Source organism: Ursus maritimus, unplaced genomic scaffold (assembly GCF_017311325.1).
Source record: "Ursus maritimus isolate PB19 unplaced genomic scaffold, ASM1731132v1 scaffold_25, whole genome shotgun sequence".
Lineage (NCBI taxonomy): Eukaryota > Metazoa > Chordata > Mammalia > Carnivora > Ursidae > Ursus > Ursus maritimus.
Window position 1 is genome coordinate 25,573,278 of NW_024425008.1, and position 27,159 is coordinate 25,600,436.

Consider the following 27,159-nt stretch of genomic DNA (forward strand, 5'->3'; position numbering starts at 1 on the left):
AAATACTGTTTTTGATTAGGAACAGACATTTAGTAGGCTCAAGTGGGTCTCTGTACACACACTAATTCTATTGGCTATCTTGTGAGGACCTTCACTCAACATCATAAAGGCGGCCAGAAAGATGGGTACGTGGAAGTGTACTGTTGGCCAATAAGTAACCAGAGTAGCTTGTTAAATACTATAGACAGTGGAAGTTATCTAATGTGGCAAATTACACATTCAATATTCACTTGTTAATGATCTCAAAGCCTCTTACATGTAAACGTTCAGAACTTCAGAGAAGACAGAAGAACAGAAAGTTGTCAGGATTCCCATTAAATTAGTCTTCAGTACTATAATTTCACATTCTTGAACCCAAAGCGATACTATTTGAATGCTAATAAATATCATTTCTGGTCACACAGTATTTAATGTAGGTCATAAAATTAAAAGGTTTTTGTCCGTAGCCCAAAAGTGAATATTTCAAAATATTCAAGCCTTTTGTGAACAAATTTATAACTTGCTGAGTTAGATTACAAAGTGGAAATGGTGTTTGAGGAAGAAAGCTCCTCTCTGTCTTCTCTCATGCTAGAAAATGATGTTTTTTTCTTTGCAGAATGGAAAAGGGAAAAGAGGTTTTTTTGCTTTTAAATTGGAATGATACTTGGGTTTTAGCTCTGTGCATGTCTGGGTTCCACCTCGTACTATCCACAAGAGAGGAAATTCTGTGAAGTCCATGCTTTCCAATAATGAGCAATCCGGCAAGAACCTGAAAACTTGACAGGCTTAGAGGCTGCCTGCCAGAGGGCTGCACATCTCTGTACTCGTCCTCCCCTGCAATCTTGATGAAAACATCAACGATTCAAGTTTAGCAACAAGGCAACAAGCTCCAGAGTTCTATGGAGTACATCAGTTCTGCCCACCAGGAATCAAAGCCAGATGAGGGAAAAATCAAAACATAACACAGTATGAAGGGAGAGAATGAAAAGAGGGAGGAACAACAAGAGCATCAAAAAAATAAGACAATAAAACATCATGCTATAGCACTGATGTACTCCAGGGAACCGATGAATACTTGCAATTGTCTCTACCAGTCTTCAAGACGCAAAGGTAGAGAACGAAATCAGCTATCAAACAGAGATCACTGAGCCCTCTTTGTGTTTACAACATGTGCTATGGAATCACTAAGCTATTTAATATTCAATAGGAAAGAGGTTTGGGGATGTTCGACAAGCACGTAATTAGAACACACCATATTAAAAAAGCAATAAAAAATAAAATTAAGAAAACAAGAGAAAGGGGCCCGTGCTGTATAGCCCATGAATCTCATCGGCTTTATCGTGAAAGTTTATTGTTTTTAATCCTAGTACAATCAGCTACCAGTTACATACAGTAAAAAACAAAAACAGCCACAAAGCAATGATGATAGAGATAGTCTGTGACATTGTACAGCGGAGGAAATATTTTCTGTTGGAATCCTCCAGCAGACCCCCACCTGGCTTCAGCAGTTAAGCTATCACTCCCTCCCTCCCCAAAATAGTTAAAAAGAAAAATTAATGTCTTGCTTGGGTACAGCAAGATTCTAATACCTCTTGGGGACACTGGAGAACTTTAAAAAACTAAAGTGGTAGAAACGAAACAAAAACCGAAACGTGGAAGGCAAGGTGACACACAACGAAGCTCCATGAGGCCGTGGCTGCAGATCACCTCAAAGCGAACCACCTGGAAAGAAAGGAAAAGGCTGTCACACCATGGAACAGCAGGCAGAAAGTGCAGTAGACTCTAGTATCTCATCACTCCACTCCTCCTCAAATCTATAGAATCCAAGCTCTTCTCAAGTCTTAAATTAAGTAAGTCAGGCTGCAGAAAACTGCTCCCTTTTCCAACACCCTACATTGTACATGTTGGCAAGTCGCACATACTTACTCTTTTCAGAACCGGAAAATACTACGAGAAGCATTTTGAGCAAAGCACGCTGTCTCCTTTATCTCAAGCCCTCAGAACCACACACAGTAGGCTGTTTACATGCTGTGCAATCTCACCTTAGAGGAACAAGGACTCCGCTCAGAAACTAAGTGTCATATATATTTGGTTCGATTGAGGGCTTTTTCAGCCAGGTGACCACTTTCATCTGTGATCTTCTCCCAATCAGTCTGTCCGACCACAAAACCTATGGCCCTTTTCCTATCTGCGTCCTTCTTTTCTTCCAGGTCTGCCCATCTCACCTAAAAAGAACACAGCGTTAGGCCGGGCTTTAGAAAAAAAAAATATGCAAAGAGCTGCTTCACTCTCTAGATAGTCTAAGGGGTAGGATAACTGATTTGAAACGAAGAGAAAAAAACATTACGAATTAACTGGGGAGAAGTGGAAAAGGCTACATATCTTAAGTTACAGAAAGACAACTCTCTAGTCAGTCACCAAGTCCTAACCCTTCCAGCTCCTGAACAGTTCGGCTCTCAGCTCAGTCCTGACTCCTCCATTTCCTCTGTCCCTCCTTTCTGGTTTGCTGATCTTATTTTTCCCTCTGCCTAGTCTTTCTACCTTACATGCTCACTCCTTCCAACCCATTCTGCCAGAGTGATGCCCAAATACACACGGCTGTGACTCTCACAGCTTTAAATCTTTCCCCTGCCTAAAGAATAAAATCCAAGCACACAGGTCTCTCTGGATCTGGCCCCGTCTACTCTCCAGTGGCATTTCTAGGCAGTGCCTACAGCCCTTTATATAAGCAGTACATTGGGCTTCTACCTCTCAGAGCACATTGGGCTATTTCCCATCTCTGTAATCTTACATATACTAGTCTCCTTCCTGAAGTGTTCTTCCCCTAACCCTGTCCACCTGCCGGAGTCTAGTCATCAACCCCTGCTTTATCTTTCTTGTTCTTTGCCAATCAAATAATTAATCAATCATTGCTTCCTTAGAGCTACTTCTGGATCTTGACATGTTTACTTTTGAACTTCCACACTATATTGCAATGATCTATTTATAGACCTGCCTTCCCTAACAGACTATAAATACCCTAGATCAGTGGACTTTTACTTATCTCTACACAATAAATATTTCTTGAAATCTAACCTTAGAAAATAGGGAGCTGGTATTACTATTTTCATTCATGAGATAAAGAGATGGACTCAACTGCTGGCATTTATGGAAATACATAGATTTTAACTATAAATACATAGATCAGGGATATTTCCCATTGGCTGGTATTCTGATATTTTAAAGATGTAAGCAGATACATTTTGAATTTTAGTAAATTATCAAATATAGATTCTTATATTAACAATTAAAAAGATAAGCAGATATATTCTGCAAAAGTGGAAATACTTAAGGAGAAACTATGAAACTGTGGACATAGTGCCAAAGTCTGCAGAGATTGTATTTTTTCAAAGATTTATTTATTTGAGAGAGAAAGAGAGCGAGCAAGTGCACAAGTGGGAGGGGCAGGGGGAGGGAGAGAGAATTTCAAGCAGACTCCGCACTGAGCGTGGAGTCTGACATGGGGCTTGATCTCACGACCCTGAGATCACAACCTGAGTTGAAACCAAGAGTTGGACGCTTAACTGACTGCACCAACCAGATGTATTTTAAATATAGCTTGTGATTTATTATCTGTGACAAGGAAAGAAAACCAGAGCATGAATACTCCATGCTCTTCACACTGGACATAGAAATGCATTACTGCTCTTAGAGGTACACTGACCTTCCCTATCACCATTTACAGGACTGGTAATGAAATGACTAGGCTTCTCCACACAGCAACCACTTGGTCAAAGAGAAGATACGTAATAATAGCAGTGGGAAAAATTGATAACACCCAACTTCTTTTAAAAAAAAAAATTCTTTTAATACTTTATTTACTTATCTGACAGACAGACAGACAGAGAACACAAGCAGAGGGAGGGGCAGAGGGAGAAGCAGGATCCCCACTGAGCAGGGAGCCTGGTGCGCGGCTTGACCCCAGGACCCTGACCTGAGCCAAAGGCAGACTCTTAACCGACTGAGCCACCCAGGTGCCCCAACACCCAACTCTTTTTAAAGTAGATTTTTAGTGTGTAGAAAACCTAAATTTCCTTCATGGACTTTAGAGAAAAAAAAAAAAAAGCCTAAATAATGTGGGCTTTTGTATACAGAAGTCTCTGGGCTTTCTGCTATGTATTTATGCTCATTGTATTTATTTTGACAGATTCATACACTCTCTCAGTTGCCCTTGGGATAAAGGGGACACACTTTAGCAAAAGATGATTATGGTTAAGGAGGATGAAGGAAGGACAGATGGACAGATTGTGGTCACTGAAGAAAGAAATGGTAACCAGTCCACAGTACCTCTCTGGCACAGAGTTAAACACACTGGTCAATCTCACCCTAAATAAACTAAGAGCTAACTTTTAAGCCGACAGCTTAAATTAAGTCTTTAAAATTCAGATAAAATAAAGAACATAGGATTAGAAGAAAAAGTATGTAATTATTTTTTAAATAAGCAATATGTTTTAGCACAAATGCCCATAATTTTAAGTTGAAATTAAAATATTTTGGAAACTACTATATTTTGTTCATATCTCTGATATACATTGGTGCTATACTAACATTATTTATTCACATCTTGGACTCCTCCACTGGAGGTCTGCTCTTTCAGTGGCCTCATCCACAGACCTGACACACACTCAACACTGTAGAATGAATGAATGACTACCAAAACAGGAAGTATAACTGGTGCAGAATAATGACTTTCAACTTGAAATGGATTTTTTTTTCTTAAAGATTTATTTATTTATTTGACAGAGAGACAGCCAGCGAGAGAAGGAACACAGGCAGGGGGAGTGGGAGAGGAAGAAGCAGGCTCCCAGCAGTGGAGCCTGATGTGGGGCTCGATCCCAGAACGCCAGGATCACGCCCTGAGCCGAAGGCAGACGCTCAACGACTGCATCACCCAGGCGCCCCTTGAAATGGATTCTAATGTTAGTGACTCTCCTAATCTTCCTGGAGGTACTTTTACTGAGATTTACCATCTTTTTTTTTCCCCATTAATCTTAACCATTAAAAAAATGTATAATACAGAAAAGTCTTGACTAACACTCAAAGGTTTGAGGTACATATGTTTTAGCTATTGTCACTAAAAACATTTCTAAAATGTGTGAATCCTGTAAACAAGGGAATGATTCACCTTCCAGTCATCAAAGGAACACAAAGTCCACTTGAGCTACCATTTTATGCCCAACTAAGCAACTGAAATTTTTAAAAAATAAATTATATTAAAAAAACCAAGCCATTTTGGTAAAATTCTAGTATGATTAACTCTACAAAACTACCTTTTTGTTATAGTGGACATTAATCCTAGGAACCTGCTTGGTATTTGTAAAAAATTACAGAGAAAGCAAGAGACCCCAGGAAAGGAATAAGTTATGAATTCTGCATTCAGTGCTACCCACAGGATCTCCTTGTAGTCTGGTGTTGATTTGGTAAGTGGTTTTAGAGTTAAAAACTATTGGAAATGAGGATGTGAGGCAGGGGAGAAGAGTCAAATATAAGCCACTTCAAAGAACTAGGATGTGGAGGGGGTGGTTAAGAAGATGGCAGCAAAGTAGGAGGACCCCAGGCTCGCCTTGGCCCACAAATACAACTAGATACCTGTCAGATCATCCTAAATACCCCAGAAACTGATCTGAAGACTGGCAGAACAAACTGCACAACTAAAGGTAGAGAAGAGGTCACACTGAAGAAGGTAGAAAGTATGGAGAGGCGGTTTGGGAGAGAAATGGATGGTGGCTGCTGTGGGTGGGGAGGGAGCAGTGGTCAGGGAGAAGGGCGAGAGACATACTAACAGACAGGGGAGTGTAGGGGGAAAATGAATCCCCATAGTAATTGCCTTGGAAAGTAAGAGGGGCTGAATTTCATGACTTCTGGCAACCAGCATGGAGTTTTAAAGGTCAGCAGGCTTTGCTGGGAGAGAGCCTTGAGGGCACTGCTCTGCTCTTGGAGAGAAGGCAGGCAAACATACAGCATGGAAACAGCAATCTCAAGAGTGCCTGTGGCATACAATGGGAAGGTTATTTGCTCATCTTGCTCAATCATACATAGATTTTAACTCTATCAAATCCCGGAGAGACAGCATTCACAGAGAGAGAACCCCCTGGGAACAAAGGAACTGGCCAGCACCATTTCCCTCCCTGGACCCTTAGCATAAGTACAGGACTACCTGTGGGAACTGGTGCAGCACTGACACTCGCTACCTAACTTGCCAAAGTGAGCCCCCCCCCCCCCGCCCCGCACTCTGGTGGAACTGCCTCTCCCACTCACACTAGCCTTAGTCGCAGTGAGTGGAAACCCTCTCCCAGAAGACTGAACCAAACCCTTGCTCCTACTGCCATCTCCCGATGCAGGAGTTTTGCAGAGCTTCGGTTCTGGCAGTGGTGGCGACAGGTCTCATTTCACAAACAGACCAGAGCACACCTAGTTAAAACATACCACATTCAGGCCAGGAACCAAACATTGCCCACAACTGGTAAAAAGCCTCTGCAGATAACTGGCCTGAAGGATAAAATGGCCAGGACAAAAGAGAAGAAAGTATGCAGCATACACTCCTGGAAGGACCAGGCCCTGGAGAACAGGAGACACCACACGGCAGGGCACTAAAGGACCTCTTCTTCATAAGGCCATTACCCTCAAGAATGAGAGATGTAGCTGACTTTCCTAACACACAGAAAGAGGCACAGAGACTTAGACAAAATGAGAAGACAGAAATTTATCCCAAATGAAAGAACACGGACATGGACAGAAATCTAAGCAAAACAGATATAAGTAACATGCCTGATAAAGAATTTAAAGTAATGATCTTATGGATACTCACCAGACTACAGAAAAGAGTGGAGGGCATCAGTGAGACCCTTACCAGAGAGAGAAGGAACAACATAGTAGAGATAAAGAGTACAAGAAATGAATTGAGAAACATGCCTGAGGGAATGAAGAGCAGGATGGAAGAAGCAGACGAATTAGTGATCTAAGGAGACAGAGTACTGGAAAGTAATCAGGCTGAACAAAGGAGAGAAAAAAGAATTATGGAACATAAGAACAGTCTTAGGGAATTCAGTGACTCTCTCAAATGTAAAAACATTCTTATTATAGGAGTCCAGAAGAATAAGATAGAGAAAAGGGGACAGAAAATTTATTTGAAGAAATAATAGCTGAAAACTTTCCTAATCTGGGGAAGGAAACATAACCAGATTCAGGAAGCACAAAGAACTCCCATCAAAATCAACAAAAGCAGATCCACACCAAGACATATTGTAATTAAACTGGCAAAATATAATAATAAAGAAAAAGTCTTAAAAGGAGCAAGACAAAAGAAGGCAGTAACTTACAAGGGAAAACTCATAAGGGTAGCAGGAGACTTTTCAGCAGAAACTTTCCAAGCCAGAAGGGAGTGGCATGATATATTCAAAGTGCTAAATGGGAAAAATCTGCAGCCAAGAATACGCTATCCAGCCAGGCTATCATTCAGAAAAGAAGGACAGACAAAGAGTTTCCCAGACAAACAAAAACAAGGGAGTTCATGATCACTAAACCAGCTCTGCAAGAAATATTAAAGGGGACTCTAAGTAGAAAGGAGAGGCCAAAAGTGACAGTATAAAGGTAGGAAACACAAAAACAGTAAAAATGAATATTTCTGTAAAAAATCAGTCAAGGGACTCATAAAATAAAAGGATGTAAAATATAACAACATATACTTAAAATGTAGGGAGGAGAGGCAAAAAGAATGGGTTCAAACTTAAACAACCATTAACTTAATATAGATTGCTATGTGCCGAAGAGGTTATAAACAAAACTAATGGTAACCATGTATCAAAAACTACTAATAAATATGCAAAGAATGAAGAGAAAGAAATCAAATATATCACTAAAGAAAATCAGCAAACCATGAAAGACAAGAAAGGATCAGAGAATATCTCCAGAAACAACCACAAAACAAATAATAAAATGACAATAAATACATATTTATCAATAATTACTCTGAAGGTAAATGGACTAAATGCTCCAAAAGACATATGGTGATGGAATGGATTAAAAAATGAGACCCATCTATATGCTGCCTACCAGACACTCGTTTTATTTTATTTTTATTTTTATTTATTTATTTATTTTAAACGTGTTTTGTTTTTTCAAGATTTTATTTATTTTTTTGTCAGAGGGAGAGAGAGAAAACACAAGCAGGGAGAGCAGCAGGCATAGAAAGAAACAGGCTCCCCACTGAGCAAGGAGCCCCATGTGGGACTCGATCCCAGGACCCTGGGATTATGACATGAGCTGAAGGCAGACACTTAACTGACTGAGCCACCCAGGCATCCCCAGACACTCATTTTATACCTAAGGACACCTACAGATTGAAAGCGAGGGGACAGAGAAAAATCTATTCTGAAATGGATGTCAAAAGAAAGCCAGAGTAGCAATACTTACATTGGACAAAACAGACTTTAAAACAAAGACTGTAACAAGAGACAAAGAAGGACACAATATAATAACAAAAGGGACAATCCAACAAGATATTAACAACTATAAATATTTATGCACCCAACAAGGGAGCACCTAAATACATAAAACAGTTAATAACAGACATAAAGGAACTAATCAATAATATAGTAATAGTAGGGGACTTTAAAACCCCACTTACATCAATAGATCATCTAAACAGAAAATGAACAAGGAAACAATGGCTTTGAATGACACTGGAACAGATGGATTTAACAGATATATTCAGAACATTCCATCCTAAAACAGTAGAATACACATTCTTTTCAAGTGCATACGGAACATCTTCCAGAATAGATCACACATTTAGCCCATAAAACAAGCCTCAACAAATTCAAGGTCAAAGTCATACCATACATCTTTTCTGACCACAATGCTATGAAACTAAAGTCAACCACAAGAAAAAATCTGGAAAGAGCTCAAATATGTGGAGGTTAAATAACATGCTATTAAACAATGAATGGGTCAAATAAAAAATAGAAGAAGAAATTTTTAAAAAGTACATAGAAACAAACAAACAAAAATGAAAATACTACAGTCCAAAACCTCTGGGATGCAGCAAAAGTGGTTCTAAGATAGAAGTACAGAGCATTACAGGCATAGCTCAAGAAGCAAGAAAAATCTCAAATAAACCACCTAATCTGACACCTAAAGGAGCTAGGAAAAAAAGAACAAACAAAACTTAAAACCAGAAGAAGAAAAGAAATAAGAGAGCAGAAATAAATGATACAGAAACTAAAAACAAAACAAAACAACAACAACAAAAACCCCAATAGAGCAGATCAATGAAACCAGGAGCTGGTTCAATATCAATCAATATCAATTAAATTGATAAACCTCTAGCCAGACTTACCAAGTGAAAAAGAGAAAGGATTCAAATAAAATCACAAATGAGAGAGGAGAAATAACAACCAACGCCACAGAAATACAAACAATTATAAATGAATATGGATAGTGAATCATGGAAAAACTATATGCCAACAAATTGGACAACCTAGAAGAAATGGATAAAATCCTAGAAACATATGAACATATAAACTACCAAAGCTAAAATAGGAAGAAATAGGAAAATTGAAGACTGATAACCAGCAAAGAAATGGAATCAGTAATCAAAAAGCTCCCAAAGAACAAAAGCCCAGGACCAGATGGTTTCATAGGCGAATTCTCCCAAACACCTAAAGAAGAGTTAATAGCTATTCTTTTCAAACTATTCCAACAAGCAGAAAAGGAAAACTTCCTAATTCATTCTATGAGGCAGCATTATCCTCATAACAAAACCAGAGAAAGACACCACTAAAGAAGAGAACTACAGGCCAATATCCCTGATGAACATAGATGTAAAATTCTCAACAAAATACTAGCAAACCGAATCCAACAACACATTAAAAAAAATCATTCACCACAATCAAGTGGGATTTATTCCTGGGTTGCCAGGGTGGTTCATATTTGCAAACCAATCAACGTCATATCAGTAAGAGAAAGGATAAGAACCTTTATCCATTCAACAGATCACTTCAATAGATGCAGAAAAACCATCTGACAAAGTACAAATCCATTTATGATAAAAACCCTCAACAAAGTAGGTTTAGAGGAAACATACCTCAACATAATAAAGGCCATATATGAAAAACCCACAGCCAATATCACCCTTAATGAGAAAAAATGGAGAGCTTTTCCCCTAAGGTCAGAAACAAGACTAGGATATTCACTCTCACCACTTTTCTCCAATGTAGTACTGGAAGTCCTACCACAGCAAGCAGACAACAAAAAGAAATAAAAGGCATCCAAATCAGTAAGTAAGCAGTAAAACTTTCACTATTTGCAGACGACATGATACTACATAAAGAAAATCTGAGAGACTCCACCAAAAAACTGCTAAATGAATTTAGTAAAGTCACAGGATACAAAATCAATGTGCAGAAATCTGTTACATTTCTATACACCAATAATGAAGCTGCAGAAAAAGAAATTAAGAAAACAATCCCATTTACAACTGCACCAAAAATAATAAGATTCCTAGGAATAAACCTAACCAAAGAAGGAAAGACCTGTACTTTGAAAACTATAAAACACTGATGAAAGAAATTGAAGATGACACAAAGAAACGGGAAGACATTCCATTCTCATGGGTTGGAAGAACAAATCTTGTTAAAATGTCTATCCTACCCAAAGAAATCTAAACATTTAATGCAATCTCTATCAAAATACCAATACCATTTTTTACAGAACTAGAACAACTCTAAAATTTGTATGGAACCACAAAAGATCCCAAATAGCCAAAGCAATCTTGAAAAAGCAAAGCAAAGCTGGAGGCCATCATAATTCTGGACTTCGAGTTGCAATAAAGCGCAGAAATCAAAACAGTATGGTACTGGCACAAAAACAGACATACAGAGCAATGGAACAGAACAGAAAACCCAGAAATGAACCTACAACTATATGGTCAATTAATCTTCAACAAAGCAGGAAAGAATATCCAGTGGGAAAAAGACAGTCTCTTCAACAAATGCTGTTGGGAAAACTGGAAGGCAACATGTAAAAGAAAGAAACTGGACCACTTTTCATACACAAAAATAAATTCAAAATGAATTAAAGATCTAAATGTGAGACCCAAAATCCTAAAAATCCTAGAAGAGAACACAGGCAGTAACTTCTATGACATGGGCTGTAGCAACCTCTTCCTATATCTTCCGAGGCAAGGGAAACAAAAGCAAAAATAAACTACTGGGACTACATTAAAACCAAAAGCTTCTGCACAACAAAGGAAACAATCAGCAAAGCTAAAAGACAACCTATGGAGTGGGAGAAGATATCTGCAACTGACATATCCAATAAAGGGTTAGTATCCAAAATATATAAAGCACTTATAAAACTCAACACCCAAAAAAGCAACCCAATTAACACATGGGCAGAAGATATGAACAGACATTTCTCCAAAGACATACAGATGGCCAACAGACACGTGAAAAGATGCTCATCATCACTTGTCATCAGGGAAATGCAAATCAAAACTCAATGAGATATCACCTCATATCTGTCAGAATGGCTGAAATCAATAGCATAAGAAACAACAGGTGTTGGCAAGGATGTGGAGAAAAAGGAACACTCATACACACTATTGGTGGGAATGCCAGCCGGTGCAGCCACTGTGAAAAACAGTATGGAGGTTCCCCAAAAGTTAAAAATACAACTAGCAATCACACTACTGGGTATTTACCCAAAGAATACAAAAACACTAATTTGAAGGGCTACATGGACCCCTATGTTTATTGCAGCATATTTACAATAGCCAAATTATGGAAGCAGCCTAAGTGTCCATTGATTAATGAGTGGATAAACATGTGGGGGGAGTGTGTGTGTATGTGTGTGTGTGTGTGTGTGTATACACACACATATATAATGCTAAGTGAAATAAGTCAATCAGAGAAAGACAAATATCATATGATTTTAACTCATATGTGGAATTTAAGAAACAAAACAAATGATCAAAGGGGAAAAAATAAAGAGAGAGAGACAAATCAAGAAACAGACTCTTGGAGCACCTGGGTGGCTCAGTCAATTGGATACACGACTTCTGGTTTTGGTTCAGGTCATGATCTCATGGGTCCTGAGACTGAGCCCTGCATTAGGCTCTACGCGCAGTGGAAAGTCTGCTTGAGATTCTCTCCCTCTTCCTCTGCACCCACCACCCCAGCTTACGCGCGCACTCTCTCTCTCTCAAATAAATTAATAAATAAAATCTTTAAAAAAAAGAAAAGAAAGACTTAAGTATAAAGGACAAACTGATGATTACCATGGGGGGGGGGTGTGAAATAGCCAAATGGGGATTAAGGAGTGCACTTGTCATGAAGAGCACCAGCTCTTGTATGGAAGTGCTGAATTACTACATTGTACACCTAAAACTGATACAACACTGTATGTTAACTAACTGGAATGAAAATAAAACTTAAAAAAAGAAAGAACTAGGATGTGCACAGCTTAATTCTCTTTGTCCACCCAGCTTACAAAGTAAATTACATGGGATCACATTCTCTGTACAGAGTAATAGTTATTTGACTAAAAATAAACTAGAGAAAAATATTTCTATTTTGAGATTATTCATTGTTACTGAACTACACCAAATTACTATTTCCAAGGAGGAGCTATTTCTATTTCTATTGCCCCAACCTTAAAACTGGAATAGGAGGAATCATCACACGTAGCTCCTGAGTGGAGCTAGGCACACACAGAAGGCCCCTAATCTCCCTTTGCCCTCCTCTCAAGTCACATGGACAAGAGTGGACCTAGGGACTGTCTGAAGTATTTAAAAGAGCTTTGAAAACTGGAGTTCTTTCTAATGCTATCCAATGTAATGAAGTGTTACTGGCATTTTTATTCTCTTACAAGAAATACTCTTTCAAAATTAAAAGTACTGAAGAAATTCATAAAAAAGAAATGATGTGTAAAGATAAAGAAATGATACACAACCTCATTTTAATTAAGGAAATGCAAACAGATACTTTGTTTTACCTACCAAATTGTCAAAAGTTTAAAAGTTTGATAAATAGCACCTTTGGTGCAAGTGTGGAAAACAGGCATTTACTTACATGTGGGTGTATAAACAGGTACAACCTTTTTGGAAAAAAAGCTCACAGTGTTTGTCAAAATGATATATCATACTCTATAAGATTGCAGCTTTAGTGCTAACTATCTACCCTGGGGATATACTTTCAAAACGATGCCAAGAACATATGCACCATGACTTTCACCATAGTATTTATATTAACAATACAGTGAAAACGGCATAAGTATCCACCAATAAGGGACTGAATAAATAACTGTACAACCAAACAATGGCATATGAGGGAGCTATTTAAAAAGAATGGTAGGGGTGCCTGGGTGGCATAGCGGTTAAGCGTCTGCCTTCGGCTCAGGGCGTGATCCCAGCGTTACGGGATCGAGCCCCACATCAGGCTCCTCTGCTATGAGCCTGCTTCTTCCTCTCCCACTGCCCCTGCTTGTGTTCCCTCTCTCGCTGGCTGTCTCTATCTCTGTCGAATAAATAAATAAAGATCTTAAAAAAAAAATAAATAAAATAAAAAGAATGGTAGGTCTGTATATACATATATAGAAAGAGCAAGACAAATTAGCTAGAAAAGCCTTATCCAGGTGATATATAATATGATCTTTTTTTATTTCATTATTTTGTTTTAAAGGATATACACAAAGGTCACTTTTCCTGAATTTGATGTCTATGTGGAAGGCCTATACAATGTTTTGGTTACATTTCTCTGCTCCTTTTCACAGTAAAACTTCATCAAAAAGGTGTCCCCATTTTTTGTTCTATATTTCATTTCCTATTACTTTTTTAGTCTGCTCCAAGCTTGCCTGTACCCTTCAACTCTCTAAGAAAACCTGACTGATCACTGATCAATCATCAATGATCTCCATGTTGCCAAAACTAATAGCCATTTCTCTGCTCCCAGTTTACTTGCCTTCTCTGTATCATTTAACAATTGACTGCTCTTTACTTTTGAAACACTTACCTCTATCTGAATTCCTAAATTTTGGAGTCCTGCATCTTATTATCATTTCTAACTTAAATGGTCCCTCACTGACCTCACTTTTTAGTCTTACACTGGACTCCCCCCATTTTCTCTGACTCAGTAAATGGCACCACACACATGGAGTGCTTATGGCCAGAACCCTGAAGATTCACCTTTGGTTCCATCCACTCCTGGACCCTCTACATCTAATCCATTAAGAAATCCCGCAGATTCTTGGGGCGCCTGGGTGTCTCGGTTAAGTGTCCCACTCCTGATTTTGGCTAACGTTATGACCTCAGGGTCGTGGGATCAAGTCCTGTGTCGCCGGGCTCTGTGCTCAGTGGGGAGTCTGCTTGAGATTCTCTCTCTCCCTCTGCCCCTCCCCTGCCCTGTGCTCACTCTCTCTCACATAAATAAATAAATCTTAAGGAAAAAAAAAAAGAACTCCACAGATTCTCTTCAACACGCTACACTCTGCACCTGGCTATTCTGCCCCCTGACAAAACAGCACAAGTGGCCACTTCAAACACCGTTAAGGTTGACAACGTGCTGGCCATGAGATTCTGTTCTCCATTTTTAAAGTTACCTGTACATTTTAATCTGATAGTTTGTAACGTATGACTCTTTTTTTTGATCTGTAATATGATACAGTATAAATCGCTCTCAAAAATAGCATTCATGTTCTTATCTGCCTGTAACTTTCTAAACCCAGAGGCCTAAAGGAGCCCTTCACCTAATGGCAATTCCTGACAAAGTCTCTTACCCTCTTCTTCCCAGGTTCAGAAGCACGAGTGTCATAATCATCAGGGAGCTGAAGATAATCCTCCATTCTGCTGGCAATTGCCTCCCAGTCACGTTTCCTTTTAGTACCAGTTCTCAAGCCATCCAACTTGTCTGAGGGACAAACACAGAGCCGCAGCATTAAGGAAGAGTGTGAGTTTGCACACAACACACAAACAAAGGAAAAGAAGTCTGGAACACTGTCAGAGGGCAGGTCCACATTTCTGAGAGCAGCATCACTTGCAGATCCAAACTATCTTCTTGGCTGAGATAATAGTTCTGTGCCATTTCCATTGTTTATTTGGTGTTCATACTGGCAGGCATTACATTACAAGGTTGGTTTAGGTAACAAATACGGGCAGAGCAAGAAAAGTCACTTGTCTCCTGGCCTCCCACCCCACCAAATCACACTTCAGCTCTCAAGTTGTGAAGGAAAACGCGAAGACGGGTTGTTCTAAAAGCTATTTCTTCCACTCTTTTTTTTCTTTAACACAATATTAACCCCACCCATTTGATCTGCAATCACGTGTGATACCGTGTCATATTAAAAGTAGGTAGTACCAACAACCTAATGAGCCAAGCTAATGTTTAAAAAGGTTTTAGATTTATAGTTCCTTGGGATTTTGACCAGTGTGCGAGGATTCGCCATGTGTTAATGTTTCTAAGTTGACTGTACAGCTCACCACCTTCTTTGATTATACTATGAAGTGCTACTGGCCATTCTGAGGCTAAGAGCTAGTCAGCCAAAGCGACCAGATCTAAATTTCTTTCTGAATCCTCAATCTAAGAGGGCTAGGCTTCCCAAGGGCCCCAAACTGTAACCAATTAAATGAAGAGAGATTGCAGATTCAGAAATTATGAGACATGAGTTTAGGTGTCTTCAAGAACACGCGACGAAAATGTGTAGTTATTTTTATTGGTTGTTAATACTGATTTTGAATTCTCTATGTGAAATGAGTTATATATATATTTAGCTACATTGAAGCACTAAACTTTTGAATCATCTGTGATTATATACACAATTATTAAGCAAGTCAATAAAAGAAAACCTAAAAAACGTCAGAAATACACAATAACCATACTTCATTCAACTCCATAAAGGGTGCAGAGTGTATTATGATAAAAATCTGTTAGGCACCGGTTGGAGAGAACTTGATATGAAAAGGAAAGTACAATGGAAGCAGTGGCAGGAGAGAGGGTGAGTTTATGCTTCAAATGTAAAAGATTCACACACAACTAACTGTACCATACCATACAGGCTTAAAAAACCAGTAAGATTTCGCACACTTGGCAAAGCTTTTATTTCCTAAAATCCTCCCCCATAAAAGCAATATTATTGAAATATCTGCAAGCAAATGACAGTACTTTACAAAACTCAATAAATTTTTATCATATCACTTTGGAAAAACTTTTACATGGATGAGTTCAACAGAAACAGTTTCCTAATCTCCTCTGTAAATCACATGCTGTATCAAATGGCTCTATCTTCATGTGTATGACAGGACGTATTATACAAATTCTTAAAGAAGTGATCCCTTGATTGCACAGGGACAGAGATTATGGTGTTAGAAAACCTATGAAGTCCCACAAACAATAAAACTGTTCTAGTTCAACAGTATACAGTATTACTAAAAGAGTAGGAAGCTCTAACACACTTAGCAAATAAACCTCAGAGGATTTCCACACTTAAGATCAACTTCGATATTAACATACTTCAAAGGAAAAAATTCATATCTGAATTCCAAGAATAGAGCATGGCCAAGGCAGCAATGCAGAAGGGCAAGTGTGAAAACTGCAAGAACATTTCCTCAGACACTGGGTATGTGACAGGAGTTACAGACCAGGAGTCCCATATTTCCAACATGGAAGATCAGAAGAGCATGTACTTCTAGTCTGAACACCCTTGTTTGTAATGTTTAATGTGAAATTTCATTGTGCACAGCATGTTTAAAGCTTCCTTCTTGGGGCTGAAGAAAGGTTCATACCTCTTCCACATGGCATCCTGGAAACCCAAACACACAGATGTATGGCATAAGGTGAGGGAAGAGGAATCTGGGGTGTTAATTACAGAAGACGGCTGGTATCCCATATACCCATACTAATGATTTTCAGAGGTTTGAATTTCAAAAGATGAAGTTTTAAGATGAAGATGAAGGTTTAAACATCCAAGTTGGCAGGTCACAGAATTTTCCCACATCTTCAGAACAGTTAATATTACATAGCACAACAGAAAATTTTTGTAGATACGTCTATGCATTTTCTAAACATAAATAGTGTTTCTGAAAATTTGTTCATGATAAACATACAAGGGTTGTGTGCCTATATCAATAACCGCATTCCAACTGGGAAGAGATGAAGTTGCCTGACACGTAGAAGGCTAATACACAATAACTGATGAGCAGAGACAAATGACAGATGAGAAAAGCAAAAGTACTTGGTATGGAGAAACCTAAATTAGGATAGCATTCTCAAACTTTCTTTTGGTTTCTCACAATTTGAGAAACCAAAATTGTATCGTCGGAATTTAAGTAGCTTCAATGCCAAATCCAAGCATCTGATGTGGCATGTACCGCCCACCCTTGTATTAGGGTGCCCGTGTCCCAGCTGAGAAGGAGCCAGTCAGGGGCAACTGAAGTGGGCCACAGGCAGTCTTTAACAACTCCACAACACTCGCGCCGGATGTATTTCAGGCCAGTTCTCAAGCTTTCTAAAATTACACCACTTCTGATTTAACACTCAAACACCAGCTAAACTGCATACTGTACTTAATGAACACAGATCAAGAATCTGCAATGAGATTTAACCAGCTGCTTGAAAGGTAAACGAGTGTTTTCTCATTGGCAGACTCATTTGTGAATCAAAACTCCCCAGGTACAGATTTAGCTCTCTGGCTCAACGTGGGACACTGATGAAGCTTAATATGTTTCCTCTCGCATAATCATGTTACCAAAAGTAATTGAAGAATGTTGGTAAAGTACTCAGAAAAATTAATTGTACCTGGTAATCAAATCTACTGAATTTGTTGTGGTAAGGAAGGCACCATAAACAGGTTAATTCGCAGATGAAGAGCCTTATGTTTTAGAGAAGAACTGTGTCATTTGGCTACATGGACCAATCTCAAAGAAGCAAGCACTTTCAAGAATGCTCACACTCAATTTGCCTTCCTCCACAGGTAGATTAGCTCTCAGGATAACAGAGTGCTGTAAGACGTCAGTCATTATATGAAACATCACTGTCACTCTTACTAAAACAGCAGCGGCAGGAGCAGCAGCAAACATGGTGGGGTTTATATTCTAGACTCATTACTAGACCTTCAGTGCCTTTAACTGAAATGGTTTATTTAACAAATCCACTTCTGGAATTAATTGCCTAACACTCTTTCTTTAAGATGGACTGAATTTGTGTAAAATGTATTTTCTGAGAAGCAAATGGCAGACAGGCCAGAATTTTTTCCAGAAATCAATACCAAGTTTAATATCATATTTTCTTGAATATTCTTCACAGCTAAATTCTGTTTTCCTTTCTCTTTAGAAATTAGAAAGAAAAATAGAAAACGGACTGGCTCGAGTTTAAAAAAGCATTATCATAGATCATATATTACACGATGCCTCTGAACATTATATGCTTAGCTAAAATATCGATCACTTTTACAATCCTCTTGTCTCTTTATTTATGATTTTTGCCCCAAAAGATAATTGCTATTTAGAGAACCAGAAGAAGGAAATGATCTTACACAGTACAGAACTTCAAACGGACTTAATCTAATATCAAAATAAGGAGATCTAAAGCATTATTATTTAAAAAGTAATTTGTGATTATTATTTTCCTACGTATTTAATTGCACTTAAACATTTATAAATGTTTTAAAAGTTTAGAGGAAGAGATCATTGACTAAGATTTCCCAAAGAGGGAAGACTAGTTTAAGAATATGTCAGTAAGTACATATAATTTTCACCTGTCACACACTAGAAAAAAATCCTAGACTTTATACCAAAGCACCTATCCCAATAACAGAGTAATACCAAAGTTTATGGAACTACCTTTTACATAGGACCTAGTGAACATCAATTGCTAACATGATCAGTTGGGCAAAATAAAAGGCAGAAACTTATGCAACTCGTGTAAAATGCACTCCTCTTACGTCAGAAATACAATGTATCCCAAACAGTGAAGCAGCTAAATGACTCAGATTTGTTCTATGAACTTAAGATATTTAGATGGTTACTTTCATTTTGGAGTAACAGTATGATACCAAGAAGAGAAACGCAGAGACCGAAAGTTATACTTCACACATTAGTAAGGTCAATCTTCCAGAAAGTCCTTATCTCATTTTCTTAGATTATTTATTAATATATCTTAATCAATGTGATAACTGATTCTCTTTAAGTGAGATAAAAAAAAAAAAAAGAAAAGAAAAAACGTTTTGCAATTATTACCATGAAATATTGGAGGAAAGTCCACTGGATATAATTGATTTTCTGCTTGACAGACAACCTCACATTAAGCAACTCCAACTTTTGATTTAGACAGTAATTTTAACCAGTTTACCTTGTAATCTGCCACTAAAAACAAGTTGAAGGAAAGAATCTTATAAAGCAGGCTCCTCAAAAACCTGAATTACATATCTACCTCCTCCCACCCAGAAACTCTAATTTATTATACAAGGAAAATAACTGCTTTTTAATGAATGTTTAAACCTCGATATTTATTATTATTACTACTATTATTTCCCAAAGTATTCATAATCAGGTTCAACTCTGGACTGCAGTTAAATATACTTTTAAAAAAGCAGAAATCTCATCAGCACTAACATTTCTGATTAATATAACAGAATGGATTTTAGAAGTGACAGTATTTTATTGCTAAATTCATCATACTTGTGCTTACTCTAAAACCTTGAAGTGATAGTAAGGGCAATTCTTCTAAATACTCTTCTTTCACTCTGTCACAAGATATAACTAGTTAAACTGAAAGCTAGTGAAATAGACTGAGGATGTAAGGTAGGCCAAAAATCTTGGTTTAAAGCAGAAATTTGGGGAAATTTGTTCTTCTTACAGCAGAAAGATCTATGACCATTACCATCAGGTATCACATATAAAAACAGGAAAAAGGAGATACCCACCTAGCTTGGCCTCAGATGTGTCCATCTCCCATTTGCTTTTCGGAATGTAACCCTAAATCGCACACAGAGAGAAGCTCGAAGGGTTAGAAAGAGACACATACATGCATATCACTGTTGAACTGGAAAAGCATTAAAACTGGGAACGGATTCAGTTTCCACTCACTAGTTATATATATATCTATATACATATCCTTAGGGAAAACACAGTCTCATTATCTCTGAAGAAACTGAATTACCCAATTCACCCAACTTCACTGCCCAGATTTCAGAGTCGTCACTTCAAAATAGTATCATGAAGGCGCTTTGAGGCAGCTACAGTTGGGGACACACAACTGTAGACCGAACAACAGCTGGATAGCAAATTACGGTGAGGACGTACGGTTGTTACTGTGCTAGTATTAATATCATCAGAGTAGCAGAGGATTTATAATAACTAGCTAGCTTATTTTTTAAATACAACTGCGATTCTCAAGTGATACGTGGCCATGAGGTACAGAGAGTGTTCTTCAAGACAGCTACTTTATATTGCGGTGTAATTTTCAGTACTCGAAAGAAGAAAACATGGTATCACTGAACACAACTATGAAGTTCCAACTTCATTTAAAAATGACTCAACCCATTTACCAGTTAGATCTTACAAAGGCTGGATTTTACTGAATCAATGTGAGAGTATTTCTTTTTCATCGGTTGGAACCTAGATTATTATTTTCAATGTCTTTTAAAATGACATTTTCCTAATATACGAAAAACCAGAAATCTCCACAGGCAATTTACATTTTATTTAATTAAACAAAAGAAACCTGGGTGGTTTATTTCAAACAAAGTCCCGTAAGATTTTCAAATTTCCCAATATACCTATTTAACTATGTAGTGATCCTTTCTGCTTATTCACCTAGCAGGTGTACGGTTATGATTCCTCTTTTCCTTCACTTGGACTCTGTTCTCTATTAGATCCTAACGTACAGAACTTTAATACTAGGGCTTATTATATAGAACAGATTCATCCAAGGTGTCTTTTAAGAATTAATATCTCTACTATTGGGAATCTTCAAGTGCATGGAACAGACTGATACAAAGGTAGGTTGGAAAGGATGCTGAACGCTTCACGGCAATAGCTGCTGTGTGAGAGTACTGGAGCATCGTAGTTCTTCCAGGAAACCTATAGGTGTTGTACATTTCTAGTCTTTAAGCCAGACTAATAATTCACTTTCAACTTATTAGGTAGTACTTCAGGTTATAAATCATACCATCTTTCCCAAATACATTTCTAGAACAAACCAAGCCAAAGCTATGCGGAAGTGATGGCGCTAAAAGTACTGATGAGATCTGTACAAGTCATATCTCAGAAATCACCTGAAAACCTTAAGCATCACTAGAATTACATATTTATAAATTCTGAATCATATCTACTAGGTTCACTGAAGCACTAAAGAAGGAAAAATATCATACCAATGATCCCCCAAAAGGATTCTCTTAACCAAGAAAAGTTTGGATTTCGCCCAGTTGCAGTGATCAGTACAAAGCAGAAAATGCAAAGTTTATTGAGAATTCCATTAAAATGGTCTGAATGACATGAGACTTGCTCTTAACCCTTTGGTTAAAATTCTCCAAGAATCTTTTACTCTTGGAATAGAACCCAATAGTAGAAGATCTGGATTCTGCATTTTTGAATGGGTTAAGAGAAGTTTTACAACATAAAGATAAGCAAAATGAGTATATTAATTTCCTCCTGCTGGAACCACCCTGTTCTTCCTTGAAACTGTATCATCTTCTCATTGGTTGAATGTTAGGCCACTTGGAAAAAAGAGAGATAGTCCAGCAGGGTAGAGTACTAAGGCTTCCTTGCCATGTTTTTTGATGTAATATTAGAGTATTACAGCATGTTTCACTTTTCAAAATAAGTAGTACATTCAGTTAAAAGTTTTGAGCTTTGACCTACCCCTAAAAAGTTAGATGTTATGAACCATTATCCTGAACTAAAATCTCCACAAAAGGAAGACGGAGCTTCAGAAAGCTAACATTATAGACTTCTCACATGATCACTTTCTAGTACACACGCTGCAAGTAGCTAAAGAAGTCATTAGCCATATTCCAGAACAGCGTGGGCCTTTAAGTGAACTTCCTGCCTACGTTTTAGATCATATATGTCAAAAAACAAACTAATTAAGAAAAATATTTTGTTTAAAGAAAAAACATACTGAGACTCAAATGCAATTAACTTTAAAGCTTATTTTTTAATCCGCATATGAAATCTAGGAATGTAGAGGTTGACACCATCTCTATGTACACACAGTTTCTTTTCAGAGTCCTCTATATCACACATGGGTTTGATGGGACCACTCCTTAGAGAGTCTGTATTCTCTAGGGGTAGGGATCAGGGTTCTCACTTTGTACATTTCCAGAAGAATATGAGAAGCAGCTTTAGCAAGGGCTGATGTATTAAATAAACCAAATAATATTTTGAATTAAAAAAGCAACACTGTTTCAAGGCATTGCTAATCTCTGTGCCTCATTAGCAAACACTGAAAAGTAACATAATTCTACAGGTCGCATATTTTTCAATGACAGGGTAAGGCAAACATCTCTACAGAGGTGTGATCAAAAGCATTTACAGTAGGTACACGGGAACTTTGAACTCACACTACGGAAGCCTCTAATCAGCCTAAACAAAATGCATTGCCTACACACTCAAATCATTTTCCCCATCACTTAATAGGATAAAATGCAGAAGAACAAATCCAGCAGTCAGTGGCAACCCTCTGCCGCCTTATTCTAGAGGTTCTTCTGCCTCAGTTGACAGAAACTCAATTCTGAAATCTTGTAGCAAAGAAGAGACAATTATGCATATGTTGGGTAGGCTGTACCACATATCTGCTGGAATGTAAGAATGCCCTTTCATATGTAATTGATTTCTTAAAAAGTATTCTCCCCTAAAGCCACCCACGAGTAGATGAGTGAGTACAGGGTAAATTTCTTAGCATTCTTAAAATTTTCGTGTAGCAACACAGTAGAAGGTTCTTTTGGTCAGGGGAAAAAGAAAAAGTATCCAAAAGTCTCCTTGAAGATGATTATGAAACTTTTACCATTAAGGTGCAAATCAACAGTAGTAATCTGACCATAGATCTGAGATTAAACCCTTAAAAATTTTAATAGAGACACTTTGTTCAAAGTGGTTGGTCTGTCTCCTACCAGTTCGCTTTCCTCTTCCTCTGCATCTTTCTTTTCTTCCTTCTGTTCTTCGATATTTGCATCAAAATCTTCCATCTCTACCTACACCACCCCAATTAAAAAAAAAAAAAAAAGATGAGTTAACATTTAGGAAAATGTTGAGTCCCTCACTGAGATCTGAAACGAGCACAGGTGCCCAGAGCAAGACAGCACAGAATCACTGTTACATCCTAAGTAATTTTTAAACCCTAAACTTTGAAATAGAACTTGTAAAAAGACAGAATGATAGTACTACCTTTCATTTACCTGGGATATCCATCTTTATAATTTCGTATGAAGTAGAGTATAATAATCGATGCTAAGTTGATGATTACCTGTTCTGAATGCCTATGATTACTAGGATTTCTTTTTAAAACCTTTAGCAAGTACTTTTCCAATCAAATAAAACATGTGTATGATTCAAATTTCAAAACGTAAGAAAGGGTATAGTGAAAAGTAAGATGATAGTAGCTTGGCCCAGAATGGTAGCTATGCAAATAGAGAGTAGATGGATTAGAGAAGTATTTATAAGGTAAAATTGACAAAACTTGTAGACTGACTACATGCTGGAGGGATAAGGTTGAAAGTTTGTATAATACAGAATAAAGAGCAAAGGATAACAGAGAGCGGAGTCAAGGTTTCAGCAACCAAGGATTGGTGGGTCTAATTACTAAGCTAGAGAATACCAAAAGAGGAACAGGTTTGTATGAATTTTATAGTGGATAGGTTGAATTTGAGATGTACTAAAGTAACATGTTTTTTGGTAGAGAATATGGAAAATAATGGCAGAATTATAAAAATCACCCATAATCCCTCCACAAGACATAATTAGTGTTAAGATACTGATAAAATTAATTTGATTCTTCACAATTTAATATTAAGGGCAAATATGTGACAATCCAAGCTACCAGAAAGATTATGTATATCGAATGTGCAGAATGATAAGATCCTAAGATATATAGAGCCCTAAAGAACTCCAGTAGTTTAGGACTGAGTAGCAAGAAAATCCAGCAAAGGAGATGGAAAGGGATGGCAGAGAGGCAAGAGGAGAACCAAGAGAAGGTGGACTCGCAGCAGCCAAAAGAAAAATGTTGTCAAGAAGGTGGACATGGTTGACGAAGTCATATGTAGCTGCAAAATTAAGCAACAGAAGTGAGAATTATCTACTGTCACGGAAATCTTTGCTGAGAAAGTATCTGGAGAATGGCTGGGACAGAAACCAGAGGAAATAGGTAGAGGACTGGCATTGGGAGGTAAAAACACATAAAAACACAATGACAACATTAAGTATAGAAAACTTTCATTCACAGGAGCTGAAACCAAACAGAAGTACACAACTGATTAAAAGAGAAAAATCTCTCCTTTTCCATTATAAACATTTACTTCCACCAAATAAATAACTGATTTAGGCAAAAATTATCAATGAGTGAAATTTGTTGAGGAATAGGGTATTAACAAAGTATCTCCCTACAGATTAGTACAAAGGATAAAGGTAGAAAAATCTGATGGATAGCACCTGAACCAAGCGATCAACATTTAAATCACCAGGAATGAAATAAATTGACATCATATGGTTTCTGAGATGATGCAGTAAGGACACCACATCACTTATGTAGCATTCCTGGTAATGTTTAACCTAAAACAAATCATGTGAAAACAACCAGACAAACCCAAATTGAGGGGTATTCTTTAGAACTGGCCTATACTCTTCAAAAATTCTTTGTCTTTCTGGACAATGACATGGGTATGAAAGTTGTTTTTTTTTTTTTAAAGAATTTATTTACTTATTTGCCACAGAGAGAGAGGGAGAGAGAACACACACAAGCAGGGGGAGCATCAAGAGGGAGAGGGAGAAGCAGGCTCCCCACTGAGCAAGTAGTCCAATGCTGGGCTTGGTCCCAGGACCCTGAGATCATGACCTGATCCAAAGGCAGACACTTAACCAACTGAGCCACCCAGGTGCCCCAAGAAAGTAATATTTTATATTAAAGGACTGTATCCTGGATTTTAAAAAATTGCTGTAAAGCACATTATGCGAACGTTTGGTGAAATGTGAATATGGACAATATATGAGATAATTCAGGAAATTTAATTCAGGAAATTTGTACTACTTAATGTAGTACTCTACCAATGTTACATTTTGTGAATCTGATAATTGGGACTTCTAGTTTTGTAAGAGAATGCCCTTGTTCTTGGGAGATACATACTGAAATACTGTATTAGGGGTGAAGGGTTAAGGGTTATGAGGTTTACAACTTAACTCTCAAACGGGTCTACCATTACAGTGATAACAATAGTAGTAATAAGAAGACATATATATCTATGTCACATCCATCAAAATCCTAGAGGAGAACATAGGCAGCAAACTCTTTGACCTTGGCCACAGCAACTTCTTGCTAGACACATCTCCAAAGGCAAGGGAAACAAAGCCAAAAATGAACTATTGGGATTTCATCAAGATTAAAAACTTTTGCATAGCAAAGGAAACAGTCAACAAAACCAAAAGACAACCGACAGAATGGGAGAAGATATTTGCAAATGTCTTATCAGATAAAGGGCCATATCTAAAATCTATAAACAATTTATCAAACTCAATACCCAAAAAACATATAATCCAGTCAAGAAATGGGCAGAAGACGTGAACAGGCATTTCTCCAAAGAAGACATACAAATGGCCAAGAGACACATGAAAAAATGCTCAACATCACTCAGCATCAGGGAAATACAAATCAAAACCACAATGAGGTATCACCTCACGCCGATCAGAATGGCTAAAATTAACAACTCAGGAAACAACAGAGGTTGGCGAGGATGCAGAGAAAGGGGAACCCTCTTACACTGCTGGTGGGAATGCAAACTTCCCACACTGGAGCAGCCACTCTGGAAAACAGTATGGAGGTTTCTCAAAAAGTTGAAAATAGAGCTACCTTATGATCCAGCCATTGCACTACTAGATATTTACCCCAAAGACACAAATGTAGATCCGAACGGGCACCTGCACTCTAATGTTTATAGCAGTAATGTCCACAATAGCCAAACTATGGGAAGAGCCCAGATGTCCATCGACAGATGAATGGATAAGGAAGATACACACACACATAATGGAATATTACTCAGCCATAAAAAAAAAAGAAATCTTGCCATTTGCAACTATGTGGATGGAACTAGAAGGTATTATGCTAAGCGAAATAAGTCTATCAGAGAAAGACAATTATCATATGATTCATTCATATGTGGAACTTAAAAAACAAAACAGAAGCGCATAGGGGAAGGGAGAGAAAAATAAAACAAGATGAAATCAGAGAGAGAGAGACAAACCATAAGAGACTCTTCATCACAGGAAACAAACTGAGGGTTGCTGAAGGGGAGGGGGTGGGGGGGACGGAGTACCTCAGTGATGGGCATTAAGGAGAGCACTTGATGTAATGAGCACTGGGTGTTATATGAGACTGATGAATCATTGACCTCTACCTCTGAAACTAATAATACACTATATGTTAATTAATTGAATTTAAATGAAAAAAAGAAGAAAAATGTGGCAAAATATTAACAATCAGAAAATCTCAATGAAAGTTGTATAGGTGCTCTTATATGATTCATGCAAGTTTTCTGTAGTTAAAAATTTTTCCAAGTAAAAAAGGTGAAAGAAAGGTCCCTTTTGTACTGCTTTCAAGGCAAAGGACACTCACCTCTTCAATAGCAGCATCTTGCAGCAAAGAACGAATGTCCAGACGCATCATATGACGAGGTGCAGTTTCCCAGTGGTCAGCCATCTATTGAAAGATTTAGGAGGTCAAGTTATCTTGGGAAACTACTCAAAGAAAGACCAAGCGAGTATCTGAGACAATTTTAACTAATACTGTGAGGTCTAACAGGCCAGTTCCTGGAAGAGCTAGGCCACACCTCTTTCACTTAGATACAAAGGATAAGAAACATTTGCTAAAGAAGGCAGAAAAGATTTTCTGAAGGTAAAGGGGATAAACAAGAACTTCCCGACAAAGGTGATCATACAGACAAAATGAA

At 37.9% G+C, this 27,159-nt stretch overlaps 1 protein-coding gene across 1 annotated transcript in view; it reads right to left on the reverse strand.

The window, feature by feature from the left end:
• Positions 1-1,285: 1,285 nt before the first annotated feature.
• Positions 1,286-27,159, reverse strand: part of YLPM1 (YLP motif containing 1) — a 74,467-nt gene continuing 48,593 nt past the window's right edge. Inside the window, 6 exon segments of the mRNA XM_040641652.1 lie at positions 1,286-1,701; positions 2,022-2,204; positions 14,791-14,921; positions 19,930-19,981; positions 23,119-23,199; positions 26,826-26,909. Coding sequence (XP_040497586.1) covers positions 2,058-2,204; positions 14,791-14,921; positions 19,930-19,981; positions 23,119-23,199; positions 26,826-26,909 — 495 coding nt within the window. The 3' untranslated portion in view covers positions 1,286-1,701; positions 2,022-2,057.